At 34.4% G+C, this 24,784-nt stretch overlaps 6 protein-coding genes across 6 annotated transcripts; 2 read left to right on the top strand and 4 right to left on the bottom strand.

Annotated features, from left to right (window-relative positions):
- Positions 1-3,725: 3,725 nt before the first annotated feature.
- On the bottom strand, positions 3,726-6,124 carry LOC105799890 (glutathione S-transferase L3). Its single transcript, XM_012630696.2, has 10 exons — positions 5,974-6,124; positions 5,815-5,886; positions 5,616-5,676; positions 5,407-5,493; positions 5,146-5,244; positions 4,962-5,064; positions 4,799-4,875; positions 4,565-4,672; positions 4,074-4,157; positions 3,726-3,971 (listed from the first exon to the last, which is right to left on the bottom strand). The coding sequence occupies exons 1-10, from the start codon at positions 5,982-5,984 to the stop codon at positions 3,960-3,962; spliced, it is 714 nt and encodes a 237-aa protein (XP_012486150.1). The 5' UTR covers positions 5,985-6,124; the 3' UTR covers positions 3,726-3,959.
- Positions 6,125-8,671: 2,547 nt separating this feature from the next.
- LOC105799891 (protein MODIFIER OF SNC1 11) lies at positions 8,672-11,821 on the top strand. Its single transcript, XM_012630697.2, has 6 exons — positions 8,672-9,125; positions 9,718-9,798; positions 9,873-10,001; positions 10,121-10,181; positions 10,287-10,327; positions 10,440-11,821. Exons 1-4 carry the CDS (start codon positions 8,809-8,811, stop codon positions 10,152-10,154), a joined length of 561 nt encoding a protein of 186 aa, XP_012486151.1. The 5' UTR covers positions 8,672-8,808; the 3' UTR covers positions 10,155-10,181; positions 10,287-10,327; positions 10,440-11,821.
- Positions 11,822-12,646: 825 nt separating this feature from the next.
- LOC105799889 (probable protein phosphatase 2C 38) lies at positions 12,647-14,857 on the bottom strand. The gene is made up of 4 exons (XM_052620415.1): positions 13,923-14,857; positions 13,481-13,848; positions 13,161-13,397; positions 12,647-13,073 (listed from the first exon to the last, which is right to left on the bottom strand). The coding sequence occupies exons 1-4, from the start codon at positions 14,200-14,202 to the stop codon at positions 12,843-12,845; spliced, it is 1,116 nt and encodes a 371-aa protein (XP_052476375.1). The 5' UTR covers positions 14,203-14,857; the 3' UTR covers positions 12,647-12,842.
- Positions 14,858-15,825: 968 nt separating this feature from the next.
- On the bottom strand, positions 15,826-17,562 carry LOC105799888 (uncharacterized). Its single transcript, XM_012630692.2, has 4 exons — positions 17,214-17,562; positions 16,990-17,107; positions 16,531-16,913; positions 15,826-16,452 (listed from the first exon to the last, which is right to left on the bottom strand). Exons 1-4 carry the CDS (start codon positions 17,261-17,263, stop codon positions 16,203-16,205), a joined length of 801 nt encoding a protein of 266 aa, XP_012486146.1. The 5' UTR covers positions 17,264-17,562; the 3' UTR covers positions 15,826-16,202.
- Positions 17,563-18,781: 1,219 nt separating this feature from the next.
- On the bottom strand, positions 18,782-21,641 carry LOC105799887 (pentatricopeptide repeat-containing protein At2g37310). The gene has a single exon (XM_012630690.2). The coding sequence runs from the start codon at positions 21,078-21,080 to the stop codon at positions 19,086-19,088; it is 1,995 nt and encodes a 664-aa protein (XP_012486144.1). The 5' UTR covers positions 21,081-21,641; the 3' UTR covers positions 18,782-19,085.
- Positions 21,642-23,441: 1,800 nt separating this feature from the next.
- On the top strand, positions 23,442-24,498 carry LOC105797963 (uncharacterized). Its single transcript, XM_012627825.2, has one exon. It carries the CDS (start codon positions 23,816-23,818, stop codon positions 24,236-24,238), a length of 423 nt encoding a protein of 140 aa, XP_012483279.1. The 5' UTR covers positions 23,442-23,815; the 3' UTR covers positions 24,239-24,498.
- Positions 24,499-24,784: the final 286 nt, after the last annotated feature.

The following is a 24,784-nucleotide window of genomic DNA, read 5'->3' as shown; positions in this document are numbered from 1 at the left end:
ATAATTCCTGTTACATGAGCTTACTAAGCACAAAGTGCTTACCCTGTTTCTTTTTCCCCCTGTTTGTAGAGTTGAGAGCTTGGAGGTCGGATTTGGTCGAAGACGCATCACACTATCAATCTCAAGATCTCGGTACATAAAGAAACTTTATTTTGGAAATCAATGGCATGTATAAGCTAGTAAAGTAGATGTTAATGTGGAATGAATGTATGGTTAGCCATTGGTATGGCTAACAAATTTTGGTTTTGGTATGTGATAAGATTATTTTATGAATACGGTAAGTCTATCTTGAAAATATTTTGAAATGAATTGGTTGTGTTGGATTAGTCTCGGTTTTAAAAAAAAATTATTCGAAAAAATCTGGTAATGCCTCATACCCTATTTTGGCGATGAATACGGGTAGGGGGTATTACAATCGTGGAAGGACACAGGAACAGAATCCTCGCAGTAAATCTAAGGGTAAATCGAAGTCTTCAAACAAAGATAAAACTTGTAACTTCTGCAAGAAGAAAGGACACATTAAATCTGAGTGCTATAAGCTACAGAACAAGATCAAAAGGGAGGTTGCGAATTAAAAGGTAAAACAACCAAAAAATTTCGGTCAAGCTGATGTTGTAGAAGACTATAGCGATGGTGAACTTCTAGTCGCTTCTGTCAACAATTCTAAAGTGAGCGAGAAGTGGATCCTTGATTCGGGCTGCACCTTCCACATGAGTCCCAATCGGGATTGGTTTACAACTTACAAAACAGGTCTAAAGTGTTGTTTTGATGGGAAATAATGATTCGTGTAAAATTACAGGCGTTGGAGCGATTAAAGTTAAAATGTTTGACGAAGTTGTTAGAACACTTAGTGACGTGCGACATGTTCCAGAATTGAAGAGAGATTTAATTTCGTTGAGTACTCTTTATTCAAATGGTACAGATACACAACTAAAATTGGGGTTTTGAAGATTTCTAAAAGTTCTCTCATTGTGATGAAATGGCAGAGAAAGACTGTCAAGTTATATGTTTTGCAGGGTTTTACTGTTACTGGTGATGCAGTTGTCGCTTCCTCTTCCTTGTCAGATGATGATATTATAAATTTTGGCATATGCGCCTAAGGCATATAAGTGAGAATGGCATGGCAGAATTGAGAAAAAGAGGACTTCTTGATGGGTAAGAAATTTGCAAATTAAAGTTCTATAAGCACTGCGTTTTTGGGAAGCAAAAGAGAGTTCGATTCACCAGAGGAATCTATAACACAAAGGGAATGTTGGAGTATATTCATTCTAATCTGTGGGGGCCATTTAGAGTGCATTTGAGAGGTTGAGCTAATTATATGCTAACTTTTTATTGATGATTTTTCCAGAAAAGTTTGGACGTTCTTCCTGAAGTAGAAAAGCGATGTGTTTTTCTCATTTAAGTCTTGGAAAACTATGATTGAAAAACATACGGCAAAACAAATAAAACACCTCCACACAGACAATGGCTTAGAGTTATGTTTTGATGAGTTTAATGAACTATGCAAGTCAGAAAGGATCGTGAGACACTTGACAGTTCGTCATACTTCACAACAAAACGGCGTTGCAGAATGAATGAATAGAATGATCATGTAGAAAGTTCAATGTATGTTGTCGAATGCTAACTTACCGAAGTTGTTTTGGGCCGAAGCAGCCTCTACTGCATGTTTTTTGATCAACTGATCTCCACCTGTTGCCATTGAGAAAAAGACTCCACAAGAGGTATGATCTGGTAATCCTGCTGATATGATGACTAAGTCACTTCCTATAACCAAGTTTGAGCATTGCTTAGACCTGGTTGGTGTTCATTGTTGAAGTTAAACCGTTAAGAGGTATTATGGAAGAGGTGGAGAACTTGTTCATTGAGAGTTCGCGATGAAGAACTTGTTCATTGAGAATTCGTGGCAATATGGAGATTGTTAGAATTAAGTGATCCAAATCCTTATTTAAATAAAATACAGTGGTAAAATAAAATAAAAGTAAAATCCATATAGCACTACACTTCTTTTATTTTATTTTAGAATAAGATTTTTTAAACCTTATTAAATTTCATCTATTTGATATTGATTCGAATAGGTGTTTCAATCTTACTACACTCCTATTAGAATATCGTTTACAAGTTTATAAATAGACATAGTCTACTCTTCTTGTAATTATTCGAATTTAACATAGTGAATTTTCTTCTCCTCTACTCGTGGTTTTTTCTCGAAAAGTTTTCTATGTAAAAATTTGTGTGTTCTTTATTTTCCTTTCTGTTTTATTTGTGATATATTGTTATTACTTGACATTCTATTTTTACATTCAAGTATAGTGCAAATAAAAATTTCTCAACCATCATTAAAACATTTGAAAAACTATAAAAATTGATATATTGTAAATTAAACTATTACCTCATCACCAATTAAAATAATCTTTCATCTCTATTTGGTGCCGTTGTTGCTTGAATATAACTTGATATTATCTTTTCAAGAACCATTACTTCAATGCATCATTTTTTTAGATATTTCTAACTTACTGTATTTAACAATCTCTATTTTTTTCTTGGCAATTACTCTTAGTTGCTACTTGATTGAATATCTCTATCTATTGGATGCTAATCATATAACTAAATTTTAATTTTAATTGGTATATAATTCTAATATTAATTAAATGATAATTAGTGGATAAAATCTTTTATATTTTTATACCGAAAATTCTATTCAAATTAAAACACAAATTTACATCAATCTTTTTTAAAATTGAGCTATCATACTTAAATTATAAATTTAATTATTAAATTATACCTCAACATTCTTTTAATATTTAAATTATTGGCATCTAAAATTATTATAATTGAATTTATATCCCTTTTATTATTGTTAAAAATATTCATTTAATTTGCATTAATATAAGTAATTATTAGTTGATAAAATAGTAACACTGTGATAAAAAAATTCACAATGGTGCACGTGAGTATATTAAAAAGCATATAATAGTAAAAGTTTTAAACATCAAATAATAACAAAAACTAAACATATAAAATAATAATAATAATAATAAATCATACAATTTTTAGCGATAGAAACAAAAAAAAATTAAATAAAAATTGACCTATAAAATATAACTAACATATTATTAATTTTCAATTAAGCAACTTTTATTTTAATTTCTTAAGAAGTCAAACTATTTCCCGAAGTAAGACTTTTATTAAATTGAATTGATTATATAATATTTATTAATAGAGTATTAATTTTAATTTAATTATAAAATTTATAATTAAATAAAATATATTTTTATTGATACTATCAAAATATTAATTATATATTTTTATGTTGGAATAAATGTTAATGTTAATATCCGGATTTAAAATAAAAGAAAATTTGTAAATAAACATTATATTTCTTTAACTAAAATGTTTAATTATAAAAAGCCTAGATTTCATGATTTGTTAATTAAGTCAATTATATTCAATGATTTTATATATTGAGTGATTTTCCTAATTTTATTTTTTAAGTACGTCTAAGTCGAACTAAGATTTTATTTAATTGAATAAAATACTAATTTCTATTTTATTATAAAATATATAATTAAATATAATTATATTAATTATATATTACAATGTTGAAGTTAGCATTATCATATTTAAAATCAAATTAAATTTTTAGATAAAAACTATATATATTTAAAATGTTTAGATTTCATAGCTAATACGTTAGCGTTAGATTGAGAAACCATGAGATTCTCTCATTAAGAATCAAATTGTATATTATTCTTTTGATATAAATTATATTATACATGACTCATGGGCAACGCAGGTGAGTTGGTACTAAATTATACCAAATTATATTATACATGACTCATGTTTAATTATACTAAATTCAACACGATCACATCAGACTCTTCAAATTAACTCAAATAGCTGGTAATCACTGATCCAAGCAGACCTTATTCTCTTTCACATACATGGTGCCAATTTCATCTTCACTTCTGGGCCTGCAACAATAAGAATTTATGTCACTAGTTAGCAACTTCTGGTATAATAATCGACAGTGAAACACTAGTAATCTATGTTTAAGGGTACAAGTAGAACAGTACTGAGAATATCCTCTTATAAATTTCCACTATTTCTTTTGGATCACTTTTCTTTGTCTGCTTATAGGCATCGATCTTGTCCGCCGCCTGCATCACCAAGTTATGACAATAAAATGTTTTATTCAAGAATCGAGGTAGATACAGAAATGTTGCAGAATAATGACATTGCAGACAAACATGGAGGCAGGGAACACTAGATGTAACCAAAACAACTTGAGGCTTAGTCAGTTGGTTCATGCAACTGTTCTCTAAGAAATGAACATCTGGTAGTGGTAGGTCGGGGCATGAATCCCGATATCTGTAATCTCTTCCACCATCCCAAGTAAAAAACAACAACTCTCAATGTGCTTATAATGTTAGCAATATTGCTAAAATCTGCATGTCTTCAGCAGAAGAGTGACTCTAAATCTAAAGGCTACTCTTCGAGGAAGTTTAGATAGCTACGAGAAGGGCAAAGCATATATGCATGTATATGTATATGTTTTAAATTATACCTCAATCCATGCGGCCACTTTAGGCCTGCCTGCTGTGAGGTCATAATTAAACACCTCTGATAAGTAGATCTGGAACCTTTCGACAAAAGGAATGAAGGCAATGTCCGCCTGAAAATGACAAAATCATTCATATATCTTTGCACAAAAACTCAAACCACATATAATGATACCACTATAGTTATTTTATAGATTAAAGTAACTATAAACTTTAGCTTCACTGGCGAGACAACTTACCAGAGTAAACTCGTTGCCTAGGAGGAATGGACCATCATATTTTGCAAGAGCAGTTTCCAAGTGATCAAAAGCAGCATCTGATGCAAGTCCGAAGTTTTTAGTTCAAATCATATTTTATACAAATACAGGATACAGGGAAATCAGAAGCATGTTTCAGACTAACCAGCATCCTTTGTTGAGTCTCCTTTAAATGTAGCATACACCAGCCCTAGAAATTCGTCCATGTGTGATAACAACGTCTCAAAGTACTCCTTTTTGTCAGCATCCTAACACATTTCCAGAAGATTACTACTTAGTTAATACAGATAAAGAGAGAGATCAGTAGAAAAATTTCCACAGATCTTTACATCAGGTAGAAGAGACGGCCCTTCGAAGTTGCTATCAACATATTTAATCAAATCAAGACTCTCCCCAATGACTTTTCCATTATGTTCCAAGGACGGCACCTGAAAATGAAATTATTTAACACAATAATTAAGTAGGGAAAGAGGTATTTATGGTTGAAACTTTCAATTTTAAGCAAAACCCCAAAAGAAGTGATGGGAAATTGATCACTAATTTAACAAGTCTAAAAACACATAATATATTGATAACTTCACAAGTCTGACCTTGTTTTCAGGGTAAACTTTTTCCTTGTACCAAGCAGGTCTATTTTGAAGGTTCAAAGGAACCAACTTAATCTTGTCTTGCAAACCCTGCAACTCAACCAAATTCAAAGATTTATTTAATTGCAAAACAGGGGAAAAGGAAAAGTAATCCGCAAATCATGAGGGGGGGGGGAAGAATAGTGCAAACATAATCAACGAAAGTGGACAACCTTACAATTCCTGGCGATCCACACGCGCTGTGCGTAAGGGCAAGGGTAAGCCAGATACAACCTTCAAAAGGAAGAAGAAAAGCGTCAACTTTATTGTGTAGCAATAAACACAAGCAAACAAGATATTAGTTAAAAGAAGTAGAACAGAACAAAAGAGTAAAGACTATTCTAAAAGCACCCAGAAAAGAAAGTGTGAAACCTGATTGTTCCATCAAAGATAGCGGGTTGCTGTGCAGTAGCATCCAATGGAGGAGGCAAATACTCTACACTTCTGAAATCACAAACCAGAAAAAAAAAATTTAGAGAAACCAAAAGGCTAAAATTGACAGATAAGCTTGAAAATTGAGAAGATTCTTACGGAGTAGCCATTGCTGCTGGGGAATTCCGATTTATTGTTGATGTTTATTAGTTTTGCTTAACAATTGTGCCTACATTCAGGAAGGAAATTCTTCGCTTTATATAAAGCGTAGGAAATGTTGAGTGATGGTCAGCAATGACGAAATCAATAAGAAAAATATTAAACGTCTAATAATATTTTTATATGCTCGTTTATTTCCTTTTTTACATTGACCAAATCAAAGCAAGATGGAGGGGTTGGCAAAAGTCGTCATCAACGCCGGCGTCGAGAACCCATCTTCCTTCTTTTATATAAATCTTAACTCAATTATTATTGTAGTTGATAATTTTTGTTATAATATATTTATTTAATCAATATCACAATAAAACAATTTAGTCAAGATGGCGGTTATGATTTTAATAGTTAGCTTAAGATTTTTAAATAAAAAAAAAAAGTACTACTTAATTTTTAATTTTTTCAAGTGTCAATATTAAATCTCAAAAAAGTAGAAGCACTAACATCATATTTTAATCAAATTGATGATGGATTGGGACTTGGGCTCATTACAACATTTCAATTTCTGAGCTTTGGTAATGTATCGAATTGTTAGAGCCTAGGAAGATAATGGGCTAAGCCCGTAATTCTTAATTTATCTTACAATACAAATGGGCTTAATCAATCAACAGTGGACAGCCAAATTTCAGAGGAAATAAATTTAAGTATATTTTTATTTTAACAAATTTTTAAGGGTAAATTACACCAACAGTCACTCAACTTTAGGATAGCTGACAAAACAGTCACCTAAGCTTCATTTCAGTCATTCAACTTTAAAAAAATAATAAAACAATCCTTTTTACCGTTTTCTCTTACAAACGTAACGGTAAAATGACATGGCAGATGACAGCTGCAGCTGGCCGGTTCTTTTGAAAATTTATAACCATCAATGGCTATTTACCAAGCCTTATATCATCGACCCGAACGAAGTTTAATACTTACAAATAGAAATTAGGCTTCTCCGTCGTTCCGGACTTGCATTCACCACCACTTTTATTTTAATTCTTCTTCTTTAGTATTAATTTTATCAATCCCCACGCGCAAGTCAGGCCACATTCTTCTCCGCCTCTTCTTTTTCAATAACACCAAAAAATGAAATGAAGTTGAAAAACCCAAAAACAAGAAAACAAAGAAAAAATATTTTATTACTTTTTTGGAGAGATTTCTTTATTTTTTTCCTCAAATTATGGGATTTGTTACAATGGACCCTGCTGTTTTGGATAATATAATATGTTGTTTATTGGAGTTTAAGCAGGAAAGGACAAGGGGCAAGCAAGTGTAACTGATGGAAGGTGAGACCTGTCAGCTTTGCACTTTTACAAGGGAGATATATTAGCTTTTTAATTCATATTTTCTTTTTTGGATTATCCATTTGAAAAAATGGTGGAAATTCATGTTTTGGTTCTTTGGGTATTTTAGTTTTAGGATTTGCGTGTTCCTAATTTTGACCGGTTAAGGGAGAAGTTGAAAACTTTGAAGAAATGAGTGTTTGTTATTAAGGGAAAAGTTGAATGCATTTTAAGGAATTAAGGAAATGTGTGTTTGTTCCTAAATGGTTATATAAGTGCTTAGGAATTGCATTGAGATAATACTTGATTTTTTTATTTAAATCGCATTAACTGTAAAATTATTTAATTTTTGATGTTGTTCTTGGTATGATTTGTTTCTTAGCCTACTTGTTAATTGATGTAAAATGGAAGTAGGGGATTAATTGTAGTTTAATCTTTAGAATAATTGTAAATGAGGTTTGAGTACTTTTTTTTTAGCTATTAATCAACTCTGCCATGAACATAATTTGAATTAGACGAGGGTTATGGATGGTGCGAACTTATCACCTTCTTGGTGCATTGCATCATTGTTTTAACTTTTCTCTAGAATTTAATGTCATAGGAGGAAGAGAGGGCAGCTACGGCCTAGGTTTGAGGATCTTTAAACTTGGTTTGCTTCTTTTTATCTTAGCTACCTTCATTTTTTGTTTTTATAGTCTCTTCTTCTTCTTCTTTGTTATTAAGGAGTTTTTTTTCTTCAGTTTCTTCATAAATTGGATGGGTTTTCACTGTGGACATCCAACGTGGCAAGTTAGCTGGCCACCTTAACTAGTTAACTTACCACATCAGCGGTCTCGTTAAGACACTAATGAAAACTGTTAATTAGTGACTGCTTTGTCACTTTTTTATAATGTTAGTGACTGTTTTGTTGTTTTTTAAAAGTTGAGTGATTGAAATGAAACCTAAGTGACTGTTTTATTAGTTACCTCAAAGTTGAGCACTGTTGATGTGATTTACCTAATTTTTAATAATTTATTTACCTAAACTACTCAATTGTACCAATCAGACTGAGAATCAACTGTTTATATTTAATGACTTTGATGGTAGATTAATTGGGGGTGAGAAGAGAATGGTTTAGAACATAATATAAGTTAATAATAATTATATAATAAGTTTTTGTAATTTAATAATTAAAATATTTAAATCAGGCTGAAAGTGTGATTTAAATCATAAAAATATATAGTTTACTAATATTAATTAAATAGCGTATAAAATTGGGTAATTGGCATGTGAAGGGGGTTTAGAATATTGTTTTTCATAAAGCAGGGCCGGGAAATTAGTGCTTTGACCAATCAAACAAACGTCATCGCAAGGAATATCGTAATAAATTAAGCAAAAAATATCTCAGCGCTTCCCATTCGAGAAGAATGATATATTAACATTTCTTCCTTCCAGAAGTATCCAGCGACTTTAAGAAAAGGAAAAGACAACGCTCTTAGCCTCGTTTTCTTCACGCAACCCTACTACTGCTCCGATGGCAACCACCACCACCACCACCACCACCGCCGCCGCCGCCTATTCATCGGCAGAAGAAAACCCTAAGAATACCCTGGACGCTGCCTCACCTTCTATGGATAAGTCAGATCCTCCTAGCGCTTCAACACTTTCCGATGCTGAAGTTTCTGTAAAGGAGGGCGAGGGTTTGAAGACCACCGGGACTGCTGTGGGCTTGGCCGCTGGGGAAAGCAGCGGTCCCGCCGACGATATCCAGAAGAAGATTCGACGAGCTGAGCGATTCGGCGTGCCCATCCAGTTATCTGAGCAAGAAAAGCGTAATTCTAGGGCCGAAAGGTAACTTCTTTTATTTTTCCCTCTTCATTTGGGTAATATTTAGGATTTATCTGGTGTTCATGCTTCCCCCCCTTTTTGGTTGGTGAGAATTTCTGAAGAGAAGAGATTGATTTATTTCTGAAAATGACTATTCTCATAATTTCTTTGAATGCACTTTTTTATTCTTGATGCGCTGAGATGCATAGGGTAATGCTCTTGAATATGTTCTCTAGTTTACTCTCTCTAACTACATTATTTAGAATCTCTAAAAAGCTCATAATTTTCTAAATTATTGTCTTAAATTTAAGTTTTAACCAATTTATGCATTAGTTCTCAAAATATGAGTGTAACCCATCATAATCTGACCTACTGGCCTTGCTAAGCATGGCTGCATGTTTAGATTGGAGCCTGGGAAAAGTTTGTCAGGACTAGTTAAATATTACCGTAGATATATATTTGTATTTAATTAGAGATAAATTCTATGACTCTTTATTCAATTTGTACTAGAAGGGTTTTTCTTGATGGTGAAGGTGCAGTTGTGGATGTTGAACTCTGTTTATTGACTTTTGGCTTGTCTTTGTAACTTACTGATTGTTGGCCAATAATTTTGTAGGTTTGGCACTGCACCCAGCTCAAAGGGATCGGAAGAATCTAAGCAATCGGAGGAGCTGAAGAGGAAGGCTAGAGCAGAGAGGTTTTTATTCCATACTATCTTTTCCTTGTTATACTATCGCTTGCAGAGTGTATTTTTATTTCCTGGTTTCACAGGTTTGGGATTGCTGCACCCACTACAGCAACTGATGAGGATGCAAAGAAGAAAGCTCGTCTTGCTAGATTTGCACCATATTCCAAACCTGATTCAGTTGAAGAAGAAAAAAGAAAATTACGGGCTATCAGGTCTGTTCCACTGCTAAAGGACTTTTCCCTACATTTTCACTGATTTGTAATTTGCCTTCAGAGATCGTTATTTAAAAGGTTTATGCTTGAGATTGAAAAAAAAATTTCGGTCCTTCCAGGTTTTCGAATCCTTCTTCTACTACTTTATCTTAGGTGAATGGCAATGGAAATATTGAACCAGTAAGGCCTTGTTAATTGTTTTTGACATACTTCTTTGATAGGAGAATATAAGGTATTTTAAAGGTGCTGTCCGGGATACTGATTTATATATACTCTTTCCTTCAGGAGGTTCCTATTGCTGGAAAGGCTGGTGGACTACATAGATGGTATTGTTGGAGATTTGCATTGCTTTAATCTTGTATATATATATAGCTATGTCATATTATTATTATCAATTACCTGTCTTTAACATTTATCTTTTTCTTTTTTCCTTGTCAGGTTTAATTTTTTAACAGTTTTTGATTCCCTCAGTGGCTTCCTTACAATGCTTTCTTTCCAACTGAGGAATTCTTAGATGCAGTATTCCTTCATATCAATTCCACTGCAGTGAAGAGGCTTGGTGAGACCTAGAGGAATTAGCAACCACCTGTAGTGTTAACCTGTCTCAAATCTTACAAAGAGCATTAGAAACTCTGAAGTAATGGCCAATTTTTTTTTTAACATTTCCTTTTCGATAATATAATCGACAAAGTATTGGTTGGTAAGTAGTTTCCTATTAAAATATCAATTGATGTCTTTTTTATGGTAAGATTATGGCAGCTGCTTATACTCCTCTATGTTGCGTCATACGATCAAGTGTAAGACAGCAGTAGTATTGTAATTCATATCGAGTCTGACTTCTTGCCCTGGGTTATAATAGCAATATATATACAGACATATGCTTTATAGGAATCCTTGGACTTTCTAGCTAAATATGCAAGAGGAATTTCTATTCTTAACTTTGTTTTTTAAATATATTGTTGTTTTTCTTTTTTGGCGTGTGTTGTTGGTGTGGCTGTAGGACAAATGGTAATCATAGTTCATAGATGCCTTTGATCCGAGCAAGCATTGATAACTTCTACTTTTGTATTTAGATTGATAATTGAGTTTGCTCTTGTTTAAATTGTTTGTTCTCTTTATCTCTGACTGTAGTCTTGTTAATTTTGTTCCTCTTAAATAGATTTGACATTTTTCCTTGTTATAAAAAGGAAAAAAGAAATATGACCTTTTAATGGACATGTGCATTTTCGTGATGTGTTTGTTTGCAGGCTTACATGCATCTGTTTGCATGTTTGTATTCATATCTCTGCTTCTGTGTCACCATACTCATGTTTCAAATGGCATTTAGTCAACATAATCAATTACCAGTATCTTACTTGTCGTAAAATAATCAGTTTAATGTTGTTGGGGGGGGGGGGGTACAATACTACTGCTGTTCAGCACTTGATTGTGAGAGAAATGCTGCAACCTAGGAGGTCTTATAACGTGAAAATTGCCTATGGAGAATATTTTCAGTGGATGATTTACATATTTGATCCAAAAGATAAAACTTTTGCTAAGCCATCTACTTCAAAATATCTGATATTTCTGGTTTGTATTTGAGATAAGTGAACAATATGGGTGATTGCTAGCATCCCTTGATATCACCAGGTGGGTTCGCTGATCTGCAAGGTAATTATATGCTTGGAGTGAAGGCTGTTTAATGTTTTCTCAGTTTTTTTGTTTAGTCGTGTAATATTTTATGTTTTCTTTTTGAACTAAAATTCAAGTGTTCTGTTCACAACGACTAGCTTCCTTGGAATTTTGGTTGGAATTCGAATATCTAATGTTTTGTTTTGACATTTGTTTTCTCATTTCTTTGTTCATAATCCTCAATGGATTTTTTGAAGTATTTCTTGGTAAGTGAAAGGTTAAGAGAAAGGAGGATTGAAAGTAAGAATGATAAAAAAAAGAAATACGTGTCAACTGGATGTTTGGAAGATGGATTTGTTTCCATGGTTGAATTGATGAAGGTCAATAGAGCATTTAAAGAATTCACTGCTTACTTTTAAAGAAAGAAGCTTAATGTCAATGTGACTTTCATTTATTTTACTCAAGTTTGGTCTTCAATTTGACATCAAATTTGATATTTTTAACTAGACGCAATTCACATGCTTTTTTTTAATTTTTATTAATTTTAAATTATTTGTTAACATGATATATAAAATATGTAGTGTCATGTTAATATGAATTGTATATTATGTCAAAATTGTTAAAAATTAACATTTTACTTAATATTTCTGTTAAAGAAAAGTAATTTGACTTTTAAAAAAATTAATGATCAAATTTAAGGTTAAATTGATAAAAAATAAAAGTTAGGAGCTAAATTTATTATTGTAAAAAATCATTTTTTAATTTATGATTATCTAAAAGGAATCTTTCTTCTCATTTCTTACTAAAATTTCCTGTAGACCAAGCATTAATTTTAAATCTTTAGGGTCGTCTTGCTAACTGCCAAGAGAACTGGTATCATGGCATTGAACTCACAATCGAATATATATATACTTGTAAAAAGTCATTTGGTGGATGTCAAGTAATTAGTTTAGTTTTTCAAAAGATGATCAAAATGCAATAGGACATTATAAGAAACATAATTTTGGATAGTGAATGAGAGATGTTATCAGCAATGGTGGTAAAGAAAGTTGCATTTTGAAGGAGAGCAAACAATCAACCATTAAATTACATGGAAATCATATCTACAGATTATCTTGCAGTCTCATGATCCTAAGTTTCTCTGGCAATAACCAGTCTCAAACTATACTATACTATTACCCTTGATGGGAATGCTAAAGAAAGTTGTTGCCCCTGCTTCTTTAAGCATGGCTATGGGACACCGGCACCAGCAGCAAATCGTCCACCCTTTATCGATAACGGAAAGTAGGAGGAGGAGCCCCCATTGATCAAGTTGGGATCTATAAACACAACCACGACTGTGATATCATCATGAAAATGCCTCCTCACCCCTCTATCAATCTTTCTCAGGTCTGAGTACCTCATTTCTCTCTTTTTTGCTGCTTCCTTGAGTGCAGCTTTGATAAGTCTCCTCGCAATTCCCTGCATCATGTAAATTTATAAGTGTCCAAAACATGCTCAACCATTTCCTTTTTGACAACTCCCTCCCTGCTATCTCTGGAAACTTACATTTCGCGGACTAGTCTGAACAATCTTGACAGCCTCCTGGTTGCTAATGTGCTCCCACAGACCATCAGAAGCAAATATGAGAAACTGATCATCTGGGTGTAGTTTGTGTACCAACACTGATGGCTCAGCACTAAGGATCGGCTTTTGGAAGGGTTCAGGCAGTCTAAATTTAGGTAAAAGAGGCTCTTTGTTGAACTCTGCCTTCTTTAGATACGCATCACCAATGGATCTTGAAATCTACAAAACATTAAAAAAAGAACCCACAATTGTATTCACTTCCAGCTCAGTTTCCTTAATGAAAAAAGGAATAGAATATAAACCTGTATCAAGCCCTTGACACGCCAAACTCTGTGTTTCTTCACAACGATATGTGGATCATTGGGATGCAATGACCGAAGCTCTTCTCTTACAGTGTCTATACTTGCATTATGCTCTACGGATAATTGCATTGCTTTAGCTTGCTTTGTTCCTCTTCCTGATCTGCCTAACACCACTCTGGAATCACCTGCATTAGCAATATATAGCAGTCCATTGCAGATAATCCCTATCAAACAACACGATCCCACCGACGCCATATGTGGCTTAACATGCCATTGTTTCCTCACAAGCGAAAGAAAGTTCTCTTCTGTTGTTGAGAAAGCTTTTCTCAGAACATCTGCTGATATTTCTTGATGCTCAGATGCAAATGCTGCACATCAAGGGATGTAAAATAAGCATTTGGCTAAATACTAAAGACTAGCAAAGTTTTAAGTGGAAACTTACACTTAAGATTGCTGAAAAGGTTGTCATTGACGTAGCGGGAAGCTTCAGTTCCACCATGTCCATCATAAACACCGAAGAAAGTCCCGTAAGGACCGGAAGTAGTCGAACTCAACGGCCCGGATTCGATTTGGCTTTGATCCTCCAACATACTATTAGCTTGAATCACGGCCATGGAAAATTCGCCATACATATGTTGCCCCAAATCTTTACACCACAATAAACCATCAACACGCCCACCAGAATCACCCTCAGCCGATGGATTCCAACAGGATTTAACCATTTTTGAGTAAGCAGGAAGACCAAGATTCAATCTGGGGTCAAGTTTTTTGTTTGGTCTACAATATACTAGAATCCCAGTAGGTGGAAGTATATAACCAAAGAAATAGAAGACATCATTTATCTGAGTAAATGACAAGTCTGAGACAAAGGAGCAAAGTTGGGTATGGGCTTACTCAACTGCTAAGTGCGTATTAGAGACAAGAAAGCATTAGTTTTATGTGAGTACAGAGAATATGGAGAGGTAGTGGTGGGCGTGTACCTTGAATGTGAGTTAAATCGCTTTTGGCACCTTCACTGTGTGGCGTGTTTGAGCAACAGACTTAGCTGGAAAAGCACCTTGGGATTTGGTGGAGACAGAGTTTGGTCTGAGATCAAAGTGATAGAAAAAAGAAAAAGAAGCAACTGGATAAGAGAAAAAAAAGATTTTGGAATTTTATGTCAGAAGAAGATCTTGGGTTTTGTTGTCAGAGGAGATCCAAGATGGATGAGAAATAATAATAATAATAAAGAGATTTCTGACATTGTTGTTTTTGTAATTGTTTCTTTCTTTGTTCCCTTCCTTGTGTTTTAGCTACTTGGTGTATTTCTATGTTCTTTGCTTGTCCTAAAGCTGTGTACTATTATTATTGCATGGTTGAGATTTTAAGTTCCTTTTTTACTTGCAATAACCCAACACTACTCTATACTTTGATATTTTGTATTACACACTACTAACTTCATGCCTATTTTTATTACTTGTCCCTTTCCTGCACGCATTAACAAGCATTAGAGTTGAAGGGGCAAATCATGAACGGAAATTCACTCATATTATTCTGCAAATTCTCCATCAGTAGTTCATTTCTTACTACTGTTAAAGAATATCTATAAAAGAAGAAAAGGATAGGATTCCTTTCATTGCCAAACTTTCATTGACTCCATTTTCTGGGTTTGGATTGATGAATGTGAAGGATTGCAATCTTTTGGAGTTAAAAAATAAATAAATTAAACAGCTGGGAGAAGGGGTCCATTGGTCTGGTGTTGGATTGACTGATATTTATTTGGTACATGCATTGAGAAGCTTTTATACGTTGAGCTACTTGTTGGACACCGATCAGTTGAATTTTGGCTCACCTCCCACCTGACTTCCAGGACCATTTACAACCATGAACACCCTAATCTTACTGTACACTAACATTAATGGCTGAATGGCTACAAAATAACTTAAAATCAATTTCTTGTACTATCCAGTAGTCAGGATATACAATAATGTCACATTATTTTATTACTTATTTATTAAAGTAGGTTGGAGGGTAATCTTCACATGGATTTCTCCTTCCATTTATCTCAGTCTTTTGTAGTTTAAGGCTTAGTTTAATGTTATTTTTCTTGTTAAAAATCTAGTTTAAAGACACTGTAAAATAATGGTTTGAGAACTTTTTAGCATTTAGTATTAAAATTTTATAAGAAGACAAAATATCTCCAAATGAAAAACACAACTATTAAATTATTATTAGTAATCTATGCACGATTAAGTTTTAATTTTTATTAAATTTATTTCAATAACATTTTATTTAAAATTTAAAAGGGTAGAATTAACCAAAGATTAGGAGAAACCCACTGAAAGAAAATAATGCAACATCATACCTGAATACAAACTCCTAAAAACTATAATAATTACATTTATTTTTAAAATTACTAATTAGTGTGTAATTTAATATGATTCACTAACATATACACTGTCGGTACATTGAAGACAAGCGTACAGAATAAACAGAAACCCAGATAAGACTCTGTGTTGCTATTCAAACTCAAACCAACCTAAAGTGCAAGTGGGTAAGGTTTGGGACCCAAGTCAATGGAGGGTCACATGACATCCCCACATCACATGCTATACTAAAACTTTGTACCAACTAAACGATTTGATTAAGGCACAAATTTAAATACAATGCGCGAGAGAACATCTGTCACTTTGTATTTTATTTATCTAAATGCCACCATAATTACTGTTTACTTTGCATGAATTCAAGAAGGCCCTACCCTAATCATTTGTCTTCTCTCCATTGAGCTCTGAATTCTTCCCTTGGCTTGCCTTAGTGTATCAAGAACTTCACCTATACTTCTGCTCACTACCTTTATCTGAGGGGCCACCTTGGTTTCTGGTAGGATTAGAGGAACCAATGCCAATGAGTTATCAACATAATCATCATCCTCATACTTCTCATTTCTTCCATTCATATCAATCTCCATTGTTGAAGCTTTCAGGCTTGAAGAGCTGAATTGAATGGTAAAAGTGATCAAATAATATATATATACTTAAGCAAAGTCAGTAGGATAAAATGTGGAGAAATACCTTGTCCTTGTGTCATCAACCTTTGGATCTTCATGGACTGAACTTGATTTAAAACTGGAGTTTTCAAGTGAAGAAAAAGAATTTTCTCTGCTGAAAGAAATTTTAAAGCTTGGTATAGATGTAGTGGTGTCTGATGCATTTTCCTCCATATTTTTTGAAATTCCTGGAACTGCATTTTGAGACTTGGAAGCTGTTCTTTCTGGGTTTTTGGTACCTGAACTGCTTGTGGATGAAACACAAGAAACTGCTGCAGGGTGCTCTGATTCTTCCAAACTTGGCACTAACTTGAGGGACTCAAGCTTCTTCCTCAACAGTTTGAGCCTCTTCTCAGCTTTGTTCATTACTTTGGTCTCTTCTTTGAGTTTTTTCTCAAGTTCTATTACCTGCATTCCAGTAGAACAAACAGAAACTTCACATCGTTTTTCCTTTAGCATTTAAATTGATAAAAGAAGACCTAACCTTATTTCCCATAAGTTCAGCATCTTCTTTTGCAGTCTTTGAAGCTTGTCTCTCTGCAAGAAGCCTTCCTCTCAAGCACTCTAAAGTCCTCAATCCTTCATCTCTTTCCATCTTTTCACTGAGTGGACAATACAAAAACAACCAAATCACATTATGAAGCAGTGACACTCAAAATCTTAGCTATACTTCAGTTACCATAATACAGTAGATCAGAGCTTACTCACCTTGCAGCTTGTAAAAAAAAAGAAAAGAAAATGGAAGCAAAGTAAGCCATGGCCTGTAATCAATGGGGGGTTGCTCACAAACAGAAGATCCTCGGGCAGCTAAAAGTGTTGGAAATCCAAGGTGGAAGGCTTGGACTCATTATCCGTTCCAGGTGGCTTATATGTCATTATCATTCTTCAAGAATACAACATTTGGCCACAGTTTTCGCTTCACTGCCACAAACTTTATGACATTTCTGCAAATTGGGGTTAATACAAAATAAGGATTGGAAGAATGAGAGCAAAGCAATCAAGTGTTTATCGTTTCAGTTGCTGAGATTTTGACATGTATCAATCAAATAAACTTTTTTGACATCCACTAATCTAATGTAGGAGCTGGTTAAGACCATTATAACCGGGTAATAGTAAAATTTACATTTCTTCATCTTATCTTTTTCCAACAAAAACATCATGATCACAAACCAAATCATCATGTTTTGCATATTCATCCTTCCACATAATTTTTCATTGTATTTAATTATTTATTTGATTTTGTTTCAGTTCTTCATATTTTATTTGGTATGCTTCCAAATTGATAAAAACAAGCTGATTCAACCCTATCAGTAGAGAGAAATGTCAGTTTTATTTACCATCAGGATAATAGATGGATGCAGAGGCATGTAGTAGCATTTCTTGTTTCTTTTTTACTTTTTTTTTTTGCAATTTTAAGACCATTTTCTGAATTCTGTTAGTTTCTTTTTTATGAATATAGTTTTGAAATATTGTAATCTTTAAAAATATAGTAGACTAAAGCCCTTAATTAAGTAGGAAATGATTAATATAAATTTTTTTTCTAATACATAAAATCATCAAAAGTTATACAAGGGATAATTACATGATTGCATGATAGTAGAGTATGGGAAAATTGGCTTTCACTTCACTCAAACAAAACCCAATTGCGGTAAACTAGGAACTGAAAGATGGTCATTGTTGTGGTTTTTGACTCTTAATAAGAAGTCATGCTTTAATGACACGAATTAAGTGAGATTTGAATATGATTTGCTGCTAATCGTATAGATTGATTGAGCATTTATTGCATAGAGAGGTTTTGCGTTGTCATATATGTGGAGCCAAAAGGGGGATGTTGGTGCCTTGGAATTTTAATGGAATGGCCGGAAAATGACAATATAGCCATTTTGTCATCAATTATGTACATTTCAAACATCTTTGACACCCTATTTCTTTTCATTATCTCTTCCAACTTCGATATGCAACAAAAGAAGCAGAAGGGGAAATGGAAATGCTTGACCCATTTCCCCAAGCTCCATCCTATTGTCTGTTATGTTGCAAATGCAAGCTAAGCTTGTGGGCTCATCAGGGTCAGTTATCACCATTTCCAGACAAACTGTCATGGAAACACTAGTACAGACAAAAACTTGGATGTTATCATTTTACCTACTCAATGACTCGTACATAAGAGTAACACTTGAAATAGTATTATTTTCACAATAGAAATTTCCAGGTGCAAGAAGAGGTTCTCGACTAGCATAATTAAGAAAAGCAAACTCAACTACGCAAAGAAATGAAGATGATCCAACTTCCATGTCTGCCGGATGTGATGGATAAATGCTAAAATTGTTTTAAAATAATGCTCTGGCCAAGTCCACAAGTGAAATTTGCACCAGAGAGAAAATAGAAAAGTTACATGTGACAGTATTTAATTCGAAAGTGTCTCTTCGTTTTAGCCATAAAGTAACAATTTCTGCTAGAATTAAAAGAGAAATGCATTAAGGATCCGATGTCCTCAACATCTTTAGCAATAATTTTTGCTTTAAAGCCTCAAGGGTGCATTTAAATCCTTGAGAAGGTTGCAGCGATTATGTTGATCAGTAATCAATGATCATAAACACTCTCCTCATCAAATTTATCATGCAAAGTATACCCTTCTTCCTTCATCAAACCAAGCAACCCTTCTAGCAGACTGTATATTTCTTCAGTTCTTTCACTTGATCTGTCCTTCGCAATAAAGCTTTGTAAGCCTACACTAGTTTCAATCCAACTAGTGCCTGAGATCTTCTTTAACCCAACATTCATCATTTTGTCCCGGATCATATCAGCTTCTTTCCATCTACCAGCTTGTGAATATAGGTTTGCCATGATGATGTAATTTCCAGTGTTCTCAGGCTCTATCTCAAACAAATGATCACAAATCAACTTCCCAAGTTCAACATCACCACAAACTGAAGCCCCATGTAGCAATGCACCCCAAACCTTAGCACTTGGTTCAATTGGCATTTTAGAAATAAACTCTGTGGCTTCTGAGAGTCTCCCTGCTCGGCTTAGGACCCCTACCATACAGGCATAATGCTCAACTGAGGGTGGAATGCCATAGTCTACGAGCATGGCATCAAAGATCCTCTGAGCTAAATCTACCATTCCTGAATGAGCAAAAGCAGAGAGCAATGCAGTGAATGTGACAGGATCTGGCTGAATTCCATTATAAAGCATCTCATGAAAATAACCTAGAGCTGCATCAACATCTCCATGGGAAGCATATGCTGCAATTATTGCTGTCCAAATGATCAAGCTCCTACATTTTGATTGATCAAAAACCCGTTGTGCCCCACGTAGAAACCCCACCTTCGCATAAGTATCAATAAGGGCAGTCACAACATAGATGTTGCTCTCATAATTGTTTCTAACAGCATAAGCATGTATCTCTTTCCCTCCTTTCAGGTTCGAAAAATATGAGAAAGTGGGAAGAATGCTTGATAGTGTCACAGCATTGGGTCTAAGACCACATGCCTGCATTTCCCAAACTAAATCCAAAACCCCATCATACTGTTTGTTCTGAAACAATCCTGAAATCACAGAATTCCATGTACTCAAACCTGGGTGTTTCAATTGGCGGAAAAGCTCCATAGCTTTGTCAATGAACCCATGAAACATACAACCATAAATAAGTGAGCCATAAGTAACTTCATCTTTATCACTCATACCCTCAAACAACTCACTAGCATAATCCAAACTCCCACATTTTGCGTATAATGCAATCAAAGCATTACAAATCAAAACGTCCGTCTCGATAGAATTCTCAATGATAAACCGATGAATTTCCATTCCAAGAAGAAGATCATTGGATTGTCCACACGCTTGCAAAACACTAAGTAGAGTCACCGCATTAGGCTTAAATTCTAAAGTATTCACCATTTCTCTATACAAAGCCTTGCATTCATCGTAAAACCCTCCTTGTGAATAACCTGAAATTATCGAATTCCATGACACAATATCTCTTTCACCCATTTTATCAAACACTTTTCTCGCCAAGCCGAATTCCATGCATTTTGAATAGTAGGTGATCAACCCATTACAAACGAAAATATCCTCATTGTACCCACCTCGCAAAACAAAGCAATGGACCTCCTTAGCCACCCCTTCCTCACAAAATGAACCTGCTAGCGCCTTTAATAAGCACGTAATGGTAAAATTATCCGGCCTAATAACGTCGCGGAAACTTGAAAACAACCTCAAAGTGTCAGCAAACTTGTTATGTTGGCAATAGGCGATGAGCAAGGCATTAAAAGAGAAGGTATTTTGTTGGGGAATTTGGTCGAACAAATGGTGAGCTTGGGGAAGACCATTGGTTTTTGAGTAAAAAGAAATAAGTTTCGAAGCAAGGAAGTTATCGGGAGTGACTGAAGAGAGAACGATGCGCGCATGGAGTTGCTTGGCTTGGCGAGGGAGGTGATGGTTGGTGAAGTGTTGGATAAGGTGACCGTACGCACCATAATTGAGATTGGAATTGGATGGGTTTAAAGTTCGGAGTGATTCCTGGAGTTTGGTCGGCGGCCACTGAAGTTTGTTTAACAATGAATTTGCGGTCCTCATTCATTTCTTTGCTTTTGCTCATTCATCTGCTTCATGACTTCCATTTATAACTCATCGAGCAAAGGGAGAACAACACCGAATCCCAGCCGTACTAGAAAGACCTTAAAAAGACGTCGTTTTCAGGTGGTGCCTGAAAAGGCTGAAGAACACCATATGACATGACGCTGTTCTCATTAATGGGATGCCTCACTTAAACCCAAATTGCAACACTCTTGTACTGTTTAAACAAGGAAGATGGTGAATTTCAGTCAGGGTAAAGGGTCTGGTGAATGACGGGAATTTGGAAGGAACGCAAGATGAAACCTGTTCGACAAAATGGATGTTTGACTTCACAATCAATCATCTCATTATTAGCGGGTTATTGTTTTGAGAATCGTTGGCATGCTTTTTTAAAAGAATTAGCAATGATGATTTTGGAAGATAAGGGCAACATATTTGTTCAGATGCTCTTAGTCTTCTTTTAAACTGCCTCAAGAATTTTTATAACTCTGTAACACTTTCTTTAATGTATTGACGCACTCAACTCGAGTATGATCAAAGCCTTGGCAATTATCATAATGCATCCCTTATTTTTCTCTTTGAGTGTTTCTTCATTAATCACGGTCAGAATTTACATTAACTACACTTTTAATCATTAAATTATTAGTCATTATCTTCAAAAAATTATAAAACGATTACGGGATGATTTAAAAATTTTATTTAAGTCATGAAGATGTTAAAATTACCGCTATATGACATTCTTCGGTCGCATCCCCTACACCAATCAAAAGTTCCTTTTTTTCTCCCTTTTGTTTTACAATTCTGTTTTTTTTTATGATATAATTTTGAATTCCACAAATTTATAAATCAAAATCTAAACAATTTCTTTTTTATTTCTGATATTAATTGTCAGATCGACTTGGATCTAAATATGTTATTTTACTCGTTGATGGGTATTGATCCCCCATATCGATCGTCGAATCATCACTTAGAGCTCGCTAACCGGTTAGTGAGTTTAATAAAATCTTTCGAATAATTCAGTGACCATTTTATAACTTTTTGAAATTGATTGACCAAAACGGAAACTTATTGATAGTTTAATGACCTTTATAGTAGTTTACCCTTAAATTTTTGTGTGAGTCGGGTCGGGCCAACCGCTTCTCTAGGTCATCCCTGGTAGATTCACCCTCCCTCAAAAGGCTAGTAATAAACTCCGGTTAGCGATGATAATCATCACCAGACTTGTGCTAGGCACCACGTTTTGGCAGCTTGATGATTCCCCCAAGAGGAGCCCAAGGTAGATTAGGATGCTTAGCAATTTCCATAAGCACCGGTTTCTTCACCTGCACAACGGAAACCATAGAGTTCATCAAAGAAAGATTTATTTTCGTGAGGGAAACTGCTTACAATGCTTATCGACGTTCTTCATACGTTCTCGCTCGCTCTTTCATCTCAATCCCAGCATTAATCGTCCTTTCCCTCAGCTTCTGTCTTATAACCTTCTGGGCAATCGGCCTTTCCGGAGGATTCTCTGGGTTCCTCTTCTACTTCCTCGCAGCGTGCGGTACTTTCTGGGCGGGAGTTAAATAGTGGCATTCATTGCAGAGATGTTCCCGGATTACTTCCTGGCCTTTGTGATGGCCGTACGTCGCAGTCGTTTCCCACTATCATATTTTAATTATTAAAATAATTAATATGATTTAATTAACGTTACCTTATACTAATTTCATGAATTAAAATTATAGTCTAATTAATTTCATTTTCCACCACGTAATGCTCATGTAGACTATGGTTAATTGATGGTAACCTATGTATACCTACATTAATATGTGAGCACACTGAATTAGAAAATTACTAACACAAAATATCAAAAAAAAAAGGGGAAAATAAAAGAGAGAGCAACACGAAACATAAAGTGAAAAATTGGAACATAAAACAACTCCTCTCTTGCTTAGGCCGGACCACCACACCCGTAGGAGTTTCCTGTAGATGGCGAAGTTGAGTCCCTTCTTGGGACTACAAGTCAACCATCGAGATGGAAAGAATGAATGTCGAGACCTTTATCACGGAAGAAGTCTGACCCAACAAGTTATTGCCGCTATGAATATGGAACAGAACAGAGAGTAAGAATTAGGTTGATTCCAACCATCAACATCAAAAACCCTCAACCCCATGAATATCTAACTGCCTAATTGTGTTTTTTTTTTCTTTTATAAATACAGCTAAAATATAATATAAAAATATGTAAAAATAATTATAAAGTAGATTTAAGATGTATAAATTTTCAGGTTAGAACAAATGCGGATATGTGGATCTGGTAGGACCAAAATTCATTGTGAATTGCTTAAATGTTTTTTTTTCCCTATTGACAAATGCTCGGAAACTCCTAACTCCAACCTTAAATCTACTTAACGGCGGCTCATTTTTGGTCAATAAAATAAACAGCATTAGCATATCCACTCTTTGCCTAACAGCACGCCATTGCCAAAAAGAAGCCTTTCATTGCTGCTGTAATTATGTTTAATTATAGCATATGGGCATGCATAAATTCCACTTGGAAGTGGAACCAACCCCAATTCCCCCCATCATCTCCCTCTGCTTTCCTTCACTTTCTTTCTTTTCATTTTTGTTAGCCTTTTCTTGCAATATAAGCTTTGCTAAAATTTGCAGCTCCAAAGCGAAAAAACCCCCTGTTCATAAATTCTGATCAAAATTTACCCACATTCCAAAAAGCAAAAGAAAATCTTTTTGAAGAAATGAGTTCGATTTGCATCTCTAATTGCTTGAATGATGCCAGAGACCCTGGGGTGCCTGTGAGGGCAACTTATGTGAATCTTTACAAGTGGCCAGAGTCAGATGCGGAGTTCGTGAGGTCAAGGAGCTCATCAGGGTCCTTGCATGGTGGTAGAGTTGTTGACAGTATCTCATGCAGGCAGATGTATCTGAGGAGCTATAGGTTCTCAAGGAAAGAAACTGTGCCTGAGAAGACTGTGAAATGCTTGGGGAGGGTTAAGGAGAAAGTGGGTCAAAGGAAGAGGAGATACAAGCAGAAGAGACGTATTAGAAGCAGGTGTTTGATATGGAGGAAAGTGAAGGTAGCATTGTTTAGGTTTTTCAATAGGCTACTGTCTTGCTCTGCTAGTGTTGATGTTGTGGATCAAAAGACTGTTTTCTTCTGATTTTTTGTTGGTTTATTTAATTTGTTCAAAATATTCAAAGCATGACGGAATGGGTAGTTTTTACTTGATTTTACAAACATGTTTTCCAATTAAAAAATTAGATTGCATCCTAATTTCTACTAAAAACCATTTCCATTTTAATCACCCACCCTTAAATGAATACATTTTAAATACGAGCTGTAAGTTTGTAATGAGCAAATACTTGAAGCATGTGATATCAATATAATTGAGTTAAATTTTATAGGACCTTATTCTAAATCTTCAAATTCTTAATAAAATTATATTTATTATATCCATACACATATGATTAAATATATTCAAAATTTATTCATAGATAATAAATAAACTTATTTCTTGTTTTTAAAAATAAATATTTTAATTACATTATAAATAAATAAACCAAACACACAAACAATAACAATATTAAGTATACACCAATTAAATAATAAACAAATTTTAAATAAACTTTAAATGTTTCATTTAAATAAGTTTGTTCGTAAATATTAATGTGCCTAACCTCAAAATCCTATTCATTCATGGCAAGCA

The sequence above is a fragment of the Gossypium raimondii genome, chromosome 9 (genome assembly GCF_025698545.1).
Source record: "Gossypium raimondii isolate GPD5lz chromosome 9, ASM2569854v1, whole genome shotgun sequence".
Lineage (NCBI taxonomy): Eukaryota > Viridiplantae > Streptophyta > Magnoliopsida > Malvales > Malvaceae > Gossypium > Gossypium raimondii.
This window is presented reverse-complemented; position numbering and strand designations above follow the sequence as displayed.